The 12,884-nt window shown below is 36.0% G+C and overlaps 1 protein-coding gene across 1 annotated transcript in view; it reads left to right on the forward strand.

The window, feature by feature from the left end:
• Window positions 1-12,884, forward strand: part of HEATR1 (HEAT repeat containing 1) — a 54,335-nt gene that overhangs the window by 16,604 nt on the left and 24,847 nt on the right. The window contains exons 15-20 of the mRNA XM_014846525.3: window positions 375-586; window positions 914-1,035; window positions 1,637-1,828; window positions 3,315-3,498; window positions 3,648-3,784; window positions 4,551-4,743. Coding sequence (XP_014702011.3) covers window positions 375-586; window positions 914-1,035; window positions 1,637-1,828; window positions 3,315-3,498; window positions 3,648-3,784; window positions 4,551-4,743 — 1,040 coding nt within the window. The remainder of the gene's footprint in view (window positions 1-374; window positions 587-913; window positions 1,036-1,636; window positions 1,829-3,314; window positions 3,499-3,647; window positions 3,785-4,550; window positions 4,744-12,884) is intronic.

A 12,884-nucleotide genomic window follows, 5' to 3' on the forward strand; every position in this document is an offset into this window, starting at 1 on the left:
CATGTCTTACAGATTTTTGTACCTATCATAGTTAGTTCTTAGCACATAGTAATGTGTTCAGATAATGTTTTTTGAACTTATGAGTGAATCTGATTTCTTGTGGAGTTGAGACAGAGTGTGATATTATGTTTTGTGTTCTAGTTAACCTAATGATTTCTCAGAAAAAAAGATTTGACAAAGTTAATTTAAAATTACTGTCCCAAATAACTCCTTGATTAGCATGGATTTTAAGTGATGTTTTGGTGTCTCTGAATGCTGTGTTTGGTAAGGAGACCAGGATGATGTCGGTTGAGCTGGATAATGTAATGATGATTTCTTGCTGAATTGAAGTCTCTGGGGTGTCTCTCAACCAAATGTGTTTACATACGTTTTAGGTACAAGGTACTTGAGATAGCAGCAGACATACTAATTAAAGAAGAGATACTGAGTGAAAATGATCAGTTGTCAAATCAGGTGGTGGTGCATCTGTTGCCATTTATGATCATCGACAATGATGATATGGAATCTGCTGAGATGAAAATCGCGATACATTTATCAAAATCAGGAATTTGCTCTCTGCATCCTATGTTAAGAGGCTGGAAAGAAGGTAAGAAATTCAGGGTTTTTTTTTTAGAAACAGTGAATAGGTAACACTTTATAAAGAAGATAACTACAATTTAAAATTGGCTATAATTATTATTTGAAATTATGTTTGTTATATGCCAGCAAAATTTTACAACTTTTTGTTAACATATAAAGTATACATTGAAAAGGAAGCTAGCTGATCAGAATTGGATAAAAGGAAAAATAAAAAGCAAACCTTCATAGGGAAATTGTAAAAATTTTGCCTAAATTCCTTACTCTACATGATTCTTTACGTGAGTCTTGGTGCCACGAGGGGCCTTTGGTGTTCAATTCTTTCTTTTTTTAACAGCTCTTGAAAATGTGATTAAAAGCACCAAGTCAGGAAAACTAATTGGTGTCGCAAATCAGAAGATGATTGAGTTGCTGGCTGAGAATATAAATTCAGGGGACCCTTCTTCAATGTTAAAGATGGTAGGTTTGCTGTTCAAGTCCGCCCTCAAGATTTCCTTCCCATAATCTTAGTAGATTCTCAGTGTATGCTTTACTAGATTGTTCTTCTTTTTAAAAATGTTTTGCATTCTTGAGTACTTTGCTTTAAACATGGATAGTATTGTTTAGTATATTCCGCAGATTGTTTGAAAATCTTTAACATTTTACATAATTTAATTTTTTCCCTTGTGGTTTTATATTGGACCAGTAAGAATGTGTACTTTTTCAACTTCCGTTTTTCCTCTCATTTAAAATATTGAAGTCATACTTTTTGTTAAAATAGCAAAATATAAGCTAAAAGAGGAGAAAATTTCTTTTGCCTTAGTAAACAAACCTTTGTGAAGGTGTTACGTGTGTAATTTAAAAACGTCAGGTTAGGAAGTGCAATTATGTTCTTTAGAAGTTTTGAAATTATTTATGTTTATAATTACTTAGAAATCAGTGCTTACTACTTGTTTAAGGCTTTACATTTGTCATCTCACTTTAAATGTAAAATACATAGTATCTAGATAGGCCTGAAGTAGAGAAAATTGTTTTATGCAAACCAAGAGCTACCGATAATGGAGTATGTTTATTTTTCAAGGTGGAGGATTTAATAAGCGTTGGAGAAAAGGAGTCCTTCAACCTGAAACAGAAAGTGACTTTTCACGTGATCATGTCTGTGCTTGTCTCTTGCTGTTCATCTTTAAAAGAAACTCACTTTCCGTTTGCGATAAGAGTCTTCAGTTTATTGCAGAAAAAAATAAAGAAGCTCGAAAGTGTCATCACTGCAGTGGTAAGGAGTGCACGGTGTCTGGAGGAAGGGACGTTGAGTAGTCACAGCCTGGCCTGGTCATCACAGCAGAACTGAAGATTGGAGGCTGAAATGCTGAGTCTTTGGATGCTAGGGGTGAAATGTGGAGCGGCCTTGGGTAGCAGTAGGTAGTGAATGAGGCACTCTCTTCCTTTTGCAGAAAATTTAATTGAATCCTAGAAGTTCGGGGTTGTAATGTTTTGTCTCTGCTGGTTGACTCTTCCCTGTATCATCTTTGTTGCATAATTTTGCAAGCTATACTTAACTACATCTTGTGATGAAGAATTCGCTAGATATGTTAGTGCTTAAACGAAATATTACTTCATTCTATTGTCTACTAAAAATAGATCTTTTGTATTATTTTAATATTATGTTAGATTTGGATTTTGCCAGCTGCTCTTGTCTCTGACAGTATTAATAAGGAGGCTGTTTCAGTTGTTTATGTTTAACTTAGTACCACATCTTAAGGTAATAATATTACTTCTTTTAACATTTGCTATATGTGATAGTATTTTGTTTTTGTTTGTCCTCCAAACTTCAGAGGCTCCTCATTATAGGATTTGCTAAACAAATCACATCTTTTTCACATTTACATTTACCCTCATGATTTTGCAAGTTCTGGTCATAGCCATTGTGTGCTAAAATTGTGTAAACTTAAGAAGAATGAATGTTCGTATTCTAACAAGTAGCCTAGATAGGCTCTTCGTTCTTTATTATCTTTTGTAAAGTGTGGTAACCTGAACTGTATTTCTTCCCACTGTTAAAAGTGTGGACAAATTGAGTGTTTTATGTATACCTAGACAACATTGTTTTATGTTGAATACCGTTTCTGGGAGTCATGAGCATCTTTTCGGCTGTAGCAGCACATTGAGCCCATGAAATCCCTCACTAAAGACATTATCTTAGAAGTCTCGCTTTGGATTATTTTCCTTCCAAGTTATTACCCTCCCCTTGCCTGTACGCGGTCTCATTGTTATGTTCCTGCACTTTTCTCATGCTTTGGCATTTGCAGCGTTATTTCTAAACACCTTGACATTTTGCTATTTGTTTAGTACATCTGCAAGTTTGCAGATTTTACCACGTACTTGCTTCAGATTAGCAGTAAAAATGTGAAATGAGGAAAGTCCCTTTAAAGATCTTGCAGAAATCCAACTCCTTATCTTTCTTTTTAGAAATGTGCCATTTAAGAAACATAATTTATGTGAATAACATTTGTTTTTAGGAATGATGTTTTCAGAAACATAGATAAAATGAAGCCATGGTTAACTTACTTATGTCTTTTCTTGTGAAGAGTGGTTAGACCTCTTTAAAAATCTGATTAAAGCTATTAATCCTCTCCCCTGCTAAATGCACATGTAGACAAAATTTTGCATATTGCTCAGTCATATATCCATTGCAGTCCACCTATATAACCCATGTGCAGAACCCCTTTCAATTTGTGCTGTTTTCGATTCCTTTACCAATTCAGGAAATCCCCTCAGAATGGCATTTTGAGCTGATGATGGACAGAGGAATTCCAGTGGAGCTGTGGGCAAATTACATAGAACAGCTCAACACTGCCCAGAGGATTGCTGTGGAGGACTCAGTTTTACTCGTCTTTTCACTGAAAAACTTTATTCACGCACTAAAGGCTCCTAAATCTTTTCCTAAAGGTAGGACAAGGTGTGACTCTTTTGAATGTGATATTCTGGAAAACTGGATTATTGACTCCACGACTGTTTTTTGTCTTGAGTGAAAAGTTCCCAGCAGTGTGTCCTCATAAGTTCGTTCATCGTTTCCCTTTCTCTTCGTGTTCACATAGATGACATTTGGTGGAACCCTGAACAACTGAAAGAAGACAGCAGAGACTATCTGCACTTGCTTATTGGGCTCTTTGAGATGATACTCAGTGGTGCTGATGCCATTCATTTCAGAGTTCTGATGAAACTTTTCATAAAGGTACTGGGCTCATCTTTTTCAGGCATACTCTTCTCTTTTAGAAGATATTGCAGATTGTTTCAGTAATAACAGTTTTTAATGAAAACAAAAGTAGACAAATAGTGAAGAGTATGTGATAATAAACATGGGCCCTATTAAGCAGTACTGTAATCATGACACCAATCAGAAAGTTGGACAGAGACTAACATTGCTGCATGCCTACTAATGTGTTAGGCCTGTAATATATTTAATCATCACATCAGCCCAGTCAATCTGTTTGTTTGATTGATGCCATTACCAAAGAGAAACTGATGTTTAGAGAGATGATTTAGGATATGCAAAGTCACTCAGTTGAGAAAGTTCATCACAGCCCCAGTGACCTCCATGTTGTCAGGTCCAATGGCCAGTTCTTTGTTCTTGTCTTACTTGCCCTCTTGGCGACATTTAACACAGTTGACGTTGCTCACTCCATCTCTGAAGTACTTTCTTAATGAGACTTCCCCAGCATCACTCTTGTATTGGTTTTCTGCTTAGTGTCCTCTTTCTTTTTTTGTTAAATGTGTTCAAGTGCAAAATTATGGTGAGTCCTTTGGATATCAGTCCTCTGGATTCATTTACATCCTTCTCAGTTGGTTAAAATACCAAGTGTAGAATAATTTTAAGTGACTAGACAAAGCAAAACATTGCAATAAATTGTTTTCTGTAATTGTACTAGTGAACAGAGGATTTGGAACTGCTGTGTATGAGTGAAAGTTAAACTTCACTATCTTCTTTTTTTTCAATTTAGGTACATCTAGAAGATGTTTTTCAGTTATTCAGGTTCTTTTCTGTTTTATGGACCTATGGTTCTAGCCTTTCAAATCCACTTAACTACAGCGTGGAAACAGTGCTGCAGACTCAAGCTCTTTATATAGGTTGTGTGATGCTCTCTTCTCAGAAGGCACAATATAAACACAAACTGGCATCCATAGCTTCTCCAGGTATTGCAAGTGGCATTGTTATGTTCTGTCATGACAAACTGTTAATGCTTTCTCTATATGTAGTGTATGAAGGGTGTAGTTTGGAGAATTTCTTTTGTTAATTTTTTTTTTAAATAGTGTGCACTCTCTCTCTCTTTCCCAACTATTTCTGATTACATCTAAGTATTGCTTTTAAGATATGAATGTCAATTGTAAAATCTCACCAAAACAAATAATAGAAATAGCAGATGGTTAGTCATGGGTTATTAATATCCAACTATTCATTTCCTGAGCTTCAGCAGTTACAGGGTTATATAGGAAAGCCAAACCATCATAATACAATTCAGCAGTCAATTGACTACTTATAAAATGGGTCTCCACTCAATCCTCCTGGATTTATCTCTTTTATCAGGTGTAAGTCATTTTCAGGTTGGGCACCTACTCACGAAACACTAAAAAAATAAAATTTATATTTTTTATAAAGTAGAATTGCAAATTTTGCAAAAGAATTTCATGAAGTTGATGAATATGATATTGAAAAGTGGATCGACTTGCAAAGCTGTTGGCAAATAAGAATATCTGGCAAAATTAGACCCTATAGTGATTGAAAATGAGAAAGTAGATGAGGATGATGGAATGACTTTAGTGTCAGGAATAAGAATGGCCCTTGGGAAATTTGAAGATGTTCTTGATTATTTTTTCAATTCCAAAATCACTCTTTATATGTATTCTGTGAAAGCAAAGTGAATGACCGTACACTTTTCCCAGAACAATTTCTCAATGTTTATCTTTTATTAGCTCCTTGAAAGAGCACATAATTACAGTTGTAACCAAACTTTTGTAAAATGTAAGGTAAAGAAACAATTTAAAGTTTTACTTGAAAAATAAAATCCCATGGCCAACAAATTGGACAACTTGGAAGAAATGGACAAATTCCTAGACTCCTACAATCTCCCCAAACTGAATCAGGAAGAAATGGAGAATCTGAATAGACCAATCACAAGTAAGGAAATAGAAACGGTAATCAAAAACCTCCCCAAAAACAAGAGTCCAGGACCAGACGGCTTCTCTGGAGAATTCTACCAAACATTCAAAGAAGACTTAATACCTATTCTCCTCAAACTGTTCCAGAAAATTGAGAAAGATGGAGAACTCCCTAACACATTCTATGAAGCCAACATCACTCTGATCCCCAAACCCGACAAGGACAACACAAAGAAGGAGAACTACAGGCCGATATCACTGATGAACATAGATGCAAAAATCCTCAACAAAATTTTGGCAAACCGATTACAGCAATACATCAAAAAGATTATACACCATGATCAAGTGGGATTTATACCAGGGACACAGGGATGGTTCAACACCCGCAAGTCAATCAACGTGATACACTACATCAACAAAATGAAAAACAAAAACCACATGATCATCTCAATAGACGCAGAGAAAGCATTCGACAAGATCCAACACCCATTTATGATAAAAACCCTGAGTAAAATGGGTATAGAAGGAAAGTACCTCAACATAATAAAGGCCATATATGATAGACCCACAGCCAACATCATACTCAATGGACAAAAGCTGAAAGCCATCCCTCTGAGGACAGGAACAAGACAAGGGTGCCCACTTTCACCACTCCTATTCAACATAGTACTGGAGGTGCTGGCCAGAGCAATTCGGCAGGAAAAAAAAATAAAAGGAATCCAAATAGGTAACGAAGAAGTAAAACTCACGTTGTTTGCAGACGACATGATCTTATACATAGAAAACCCCAAAGAATCCACAGAAAAACTATTAGAAATAATCAACAACTACAGCAAAGTAGCAGGGTATAAAATTAACGTGCATAAATCAGTAGCATTTCTATACACTAACAATAAACTAACAGAAAAAGAACTCAAGAACTCTATCCCATTCACAATCACAACGAAAAGAATAAAATACCTTGGGATAAACTTAACCAAGGAAGTGAAGGATCTATACAATGAAAACTACAAGACTTTCTTGAAAGAAATTGACGATGACATAAAGAGATGGAAAGACATTCCTTGCACATGGATTGGAAGAATAAACATAGTTAAAATGTCCATACTACCCAAAGCAATATACAGATTCAATGCTATCCCAATCAGAATCCCAAGAACATTCTTCACAGAAATTCAACAAACAATCCTAAAATTCATATGGGGGAACAAAAGACCACGAATTGCTAAAGCAATCTTGAGCAAGAAAAACAAAGCGGGCGGAATCACAATCCCTGATTTCAAAACATACTACAAAGCTACAGTGATCAAAACAGCATGGTACTGGTACAAAAACAGGTCCACAGATCAATGGAACAGAATTGAAAGCCCAGAGATAAAACCACACATCTATGGACAGCTAATCTTCGACAAAGGAGCAGAGGGCCTACAATGGAGAAAAGAAAGTCTCTTCAACAAATGGTGCTGGGAAAACTGGACAGCCACATGCAAAAGATTGAAAATCGACCATTCTTTTTCACCACACACCAAAATAAACTCAAAATGGATCAAAGACCTAAAGATTAGGCCTGAGACAATAAGTCTTTTGGAAGAGAATATAGGCAGTACACTCTTTGACATCAGTTTCAAAAGAATCTTTTCGGACACTGTAACTCCTCAGTTGAGGGAAACAATAGAAAGAATAAACAAATGGGACTTCATCAGACTAAAGAGCTTCTTCAAGGCAAGGGAAAACAGAATTGAAACAAAAAAACAGCTCACTAATTGGGAAAAAATATTTACAAGCCACTTATCCGACAAAGGGTTAATCTCCATAATATACAAAGAACTCACACTGCTTAACAACAAAAAAACAAACAACCCGATCAAAAAATGGGCAGAGGACATGAACAGACATTTCTCAAAAGAAGATATGAATATGGCCAATAGACACATGAAAAGATGTTCATCATCGCTAATCATCAGGGAAATGCAAATCAAAACTACACTAAGATATCACCTTACCCCCGTTAGATTGGCAAAAACATCCAAAACCAAGAACGACAAATGTTGGAGAGGTTGTGGAGAAAGAGGAACCCTCATACACTGTTGGTGGGAATGCAAACTGGTACAGCCACTATGGAAAACAGTATGGAGATTTCTCAAAAAGTTAAAAATAGAAATACCCTATGACCCAGCCATCCCATTACTGGGTATCTATCCTAAGAACCTGATATCAGATATCTCAAGAGTCCGTTGCACCCCTATGTTCATCGCAGCATTATTTACAATAGCCAAGACGTGGAACCAGCCTACATGCCCAGAAACTGATGATTGGATAAAGAAGATGTGGTATATATACACAATGGAATACTACTCAGCCATAAAAAAAGACGAAATTGGCCCATTCACAACAATGTGGATGGACCTCGAGGGCATTATGTTAAGCGAAATAAGTCAGTCAGAGAAAGACGAACTCTATATGACTCCACTCATAGGTGGAAATTAGTATATTGAGAAGGAGATCTGATCGGTGGTTACCAGGGAAAAGGGGGGGTGGGGGGAGGGCACGGAGGGGGAAGTGGTGTACCCACAACATGACTAACAAAAATGTACAACTGAAATTTCACAAGCTTGTAATCCATCATAACATTAATAAAAAAAATAAAAAATAAAAAAATAAAATCCCATGAATGTAATTGTTTCTCTACACTTACTATAAAGTAGCAGTCCCTATTTCAGGTGGATTTACTTTTTAGAAAGTTTTTTCTTTTTTAAATTTTTTATTGCAGTAACATTGATTTATAACATTATATAAATTTCAGATGTACAACATTCTGTTTCGATATTTGTGTAGATTAGACCATGTTTATCACCCAAAGATTACTTACTCTCCGTCACCACACACATGTGCCTAATCACCCCCTTTGCCTTCCTCCCTCCCCCCTTCCCCTCTGGTAACCACCAATCCAGTCTCTGTCTCTATGTATTTGTTTGTTGTTGCTTTTATCTTCTGTTTATGAGTGGCATCATACAGTATTTGACTTTCTCCCTCTGAGTTATTTTGCTCATAGTACCCTCAAGCTCCATCCATGTTGTCAGAACTGGCCGAATTTCATCATTTCTTATGGCTGGGTGGTATTCCATTGTGTATATATATCACATCTTTATTATCCATTCATCCCTTGCTGGGTACCTAGGTTGCTTCCAAGTCTTGGCTATTGTGAATAATGCTGTGATGAACATAGGGGTGCATGTATCTTTATGTTTTTGTGTTTTCATGTTCTTTGGATAAATTCCCAGCAGTAGAATAGCTGGATCATAGGGTAGTTCTATTCTTAATTTTCTGAGGAATCTCCATACTGTTTTCCAAAGTCGCTGCACCAGGTTGCACTCCCAGCAGCAGTGTATGATGGTTCCCTTTTCTCCACATCCTCTCCAACACTCGTTGTTTCCTGTCTTGTTAATTATAGCCATTCTGATGGGTGTGAGGTGATATCTGATTGTAGTTTTGATTTGCATTTCCCTGGTAATTAGTGATATTGAACATGCCTTTTGGCGATCGGTATATCGTGTTTGGAGAAATGTCTGTTCAGATCTTTTGCCCATTTTTTAATTGGGTTGTCAGGTTTTTTGTTGTTGAGGTGTATGAGTTCTTTATATATTTTGGATATTAACCCCTTATGATATACATTCTTAGCAAATATCTTCTCCCAGTCGTTAGATTGTCTTTTCGTTTTTTTGATGGTTTCCTTTGCTATGCAGAGCTTTTTAGTTTGATGTAGTCCCATTTGTTTATTTTTTCTCCTGTTTCTCTTGCCCACTCAGACATGTTACTTGAAAATATGCTGCTAAGACCGATGTCGAAGAGCATACTGACTGTGTTTCTTCTAGATGTTTCATGGTTTCAGGTCTTACATTCAAGTCTTTAAACCATTTTGAGTTAATTTTTGTATTTGGTGTAAGGTAATGGTCTACTTTCATTCTTTTGCATGTGGTTGTCCAGTCTTCCCAACGCTATTTACTGAAGAGACTTTGCTTTCTCCATTGTATGTTCTTGGCTCCCTTGTTGAAAATTAGCTGCCCATAGCTGTATGGGTTTATTTCTGGGCTCTCCGTTCTGTTCCATTGATCTTTGTGTCTGTTTTTGTACCAGTACCGTGCTGTTTTGATTACTATAGCTTTGTAGTGTATCTTGAAATCAGGGAGTGTGATTCCTCCAGCTTTGTTCTTTTTTCTCGGGATTGCTTTGGCTGTTCGAGGTCTTTTGTTGTTCCATGTAAATTTTAGGATTCTCTGTTCTATTTCTGTGAAAAATGTCATTGGAACTTTGATAGGGATTGCATTGAATTTTAGATTGCTCTAGGAACTATGGACATTTTAACTATTATCTTACCATTTCTTTGTGCCTTCTATTTCTTTCAACAATGTTTTATAATTTTCAGTGTACAGGTCTTTCACCTCTTTGGTTAAGCTTATTCCTAGGTATTTTATTCTTTTTGTTGCAATTGTAAATGCATTTGTGTTCTTAATTTCTCTTTCTGCTACTTTGTTGTTGGTGTATTGAAACGCAACTGATTTTTGTATGTTGATTTTGTATCCTGCAACTTGACCATATTCATTTATTATTTCTAAAACTTTCTTGGTGGGTTCTTTAGGGTATTCTATATATAGAATCATCATCTAGAAACAGTGAGAGTTTCACTTGTTCATTGCCTATTTGGATACCTTTTATTTCTTTTTCTTGCCTAATTGCTGTGGCGAAAACCTCCAGTACTCTGTTGAATAAGAGTGGCAAGAGTGGGTACCCTTGTCTTGTTCCTCTTCTCAGAGGGATGGCTTTCAGTTTCCCCATTGAGTATGATGTTGGCTGTGGGTTTGTCATATATGACCTTTATTATGTTGAGGTACTTTCCTTCTATACCCATTTTATTGAGAGTTTTTATCATAAATGGATGTTGGATCTTGTCAAGTGATTTCTCTGTGTCTATAGAGATGATCATGTGGTTTTTATTTCTCATTTTGTTAATGTGGTGTATCACATTGATTTGTGGATGTTGAACCATCCCTGCATCCCTGGTATCAATCCCACTTGATCGTGGTGTATGGTCTTTTTAATATATTACTGTATTTGGTTTGCCAGTATTTTCTTGGGGATTTTTACATCTATGTTCATCAGCGATATTGGACTGTAATTTTCCTTCTTTGTGTTGTCCCTGTCTGGCTTTGGGATCAGGATGATCTTGGCCTCGTAAAATGTGTTAGGAAGTGTTCAATCTTCTTCAGCTTTTTGGAATAGCTTGAGAAGGATAGGTATTAAATCTTCTTTGTATGTTTGGTAGAATTCTCCAGAGAAGCCATCTGGTCCTGGACTTTTATTTTTTGGGAGGTTTTTAATGACTGTTTCAATCTCTTTATTTGTGATTTTTCTATTCAGATTCTCTGTTTCTTCTTGATTCAGTTTTGGGAGGTTGTATGAGTCTATGAATTTATCCATTTTTTCTAGGTTGTGCAGTTTATTGGCATATAGTTTTTCATAGTATTTTCTTATCTTTTGTATTTCTGTAGTATCCATTGTAACTTCTCCTCTCTCATTTCTAATTTTATTTCTTTGAGCCGTCTCCCTTTTTTTCTGAGTCTGGCTAAGGGTTTGTCACTTTTGTTTATCTTCTCAAAGAACCAGCTGTTTGTTTCATTGATCCTTTCTACTGTTTTTTTGTTGTTGTTGTTTCAATTTCATTTACTTCTGCTCTAATTTTTATTATTTTCCTCCTTCTGCTGACCTTGGGCTTTATTTGTTCTTCTTTTTCTAATTCTGTTAGGTGTATTTTACGATTGCTTATTTGAGATTTTTTTGTGAAGGTGGGCGTGTATTGCTATGAATTTCTCTTGTAAGACCTCTTTTGCTACCTCCCATGTGAGTTGGTATGGTGTAGTTTCATTTTCCTTTGTCTCCAGATATTTTTTAATTTCTCCTTTAATTTCTTCAGTAATCCATTGGTTGTTCAGTAACATGTTTAGTCTCCACATTTGTCACTTTCCCAGCTTTTTTCTTGTAGTTGATTTCTAGTTTCCTAGCATTCTGGTCAGAAAATATCCTTTATATGATTTTAATCTTCTTAAATTTATTGAGGCTTGCCTTGTTGCCCAACATATGTTCTATCCTTGAGAATATTCCATGTGCACTTGAGAAGAGTGTGTATTCTGGTGTTTTTGGAGGGAGTGCTCTATATATATCTATTAAGTCCATCTGGTCTACTTTTTCATTTAAATCCACTATTTCCTTGTTGACTTTCTGTCTGGATGATCTATCCATTGATGTAAGCAGGGTGTTAAGGTCCCCTACTATTATTGTGTTGTTGTTAATACCTCCTTTTGGTTTGTTAACAGTTGCTTTATGTACTTTGGTGCTCCTGTGTTGGGTGCATATATATTTATAAGTGTTATGTCTTCTTGGTGGAGTGTCCCTTTTATCGCTATATACTGCCTGTCTTTGTCTCTCGTTCCTTGTTTTATCTTGAAGTCTGCTTTGGTATAAGTATGGCAACACCTGCTTTCGTTTGCCATTAGTTTGGAGTATTGTCTTCACTCTGAGCCTATGTTTGTTTTTAGAGCTCAAATGTGTTTCCTGGAGACAGCATATTGTTGGGTCTTGTTTTTTAATACGTCCTGCCACTCTGTGTCTTTTGGTTGGAGAATTCAGTTCATTTACATTTAGAGTGATTATTGATACATGAGGGCTTAATGCTCCCGTTTTATCACTCGTTTTCCAATTGTTCTGTATTTCCCTTATATCTTGTCCCATGTATTTTGGACTAGCAATTCAGTCTGGTAGTTCTCTATGATGGTTTTCTCACTATTTGTCATTTGTGTCTCTGTTCTGATCATTTGTTTAGTGGTTTTCATGAGGTTTGTATAAAAAATGTCATAAATGAGATAGTCCATTTTCTGATAACCTCTTATTTCCTTAGTCTAAGCTGATTCCATCCCTTTTCTATTCCCCCTTTTAAGTTACTGTTATCACAACTTATTCCATCTTGTGTTGTGAGTTTGTAGTTAAAATGGTAAGATTACATTTATTTTTGATGTTTTCCTTCCCTTTATCTTTAATGTTATAATTAAGTGTTTGGTAACCTGTTCTGATAGAGAGCTGCAATTTTCTGATTTCGTCTGCCTATTTATCTTCTTGCTCAAGGCTTT

This window comes from Equus asinus, chromosome 2 (assembly GCF_041296235.1).
Source record: "Equus asinus isolate D_3611 breed Donkey chromosome 2, EquAss-T2T_v2, whole genome shotgun sequence".
NCBI classification, from domain to species: Eukaryota; Metazoa; Chordata; class Mammalia; order Perissodactyla; family Equidae; genus Equus; species Equus asinus.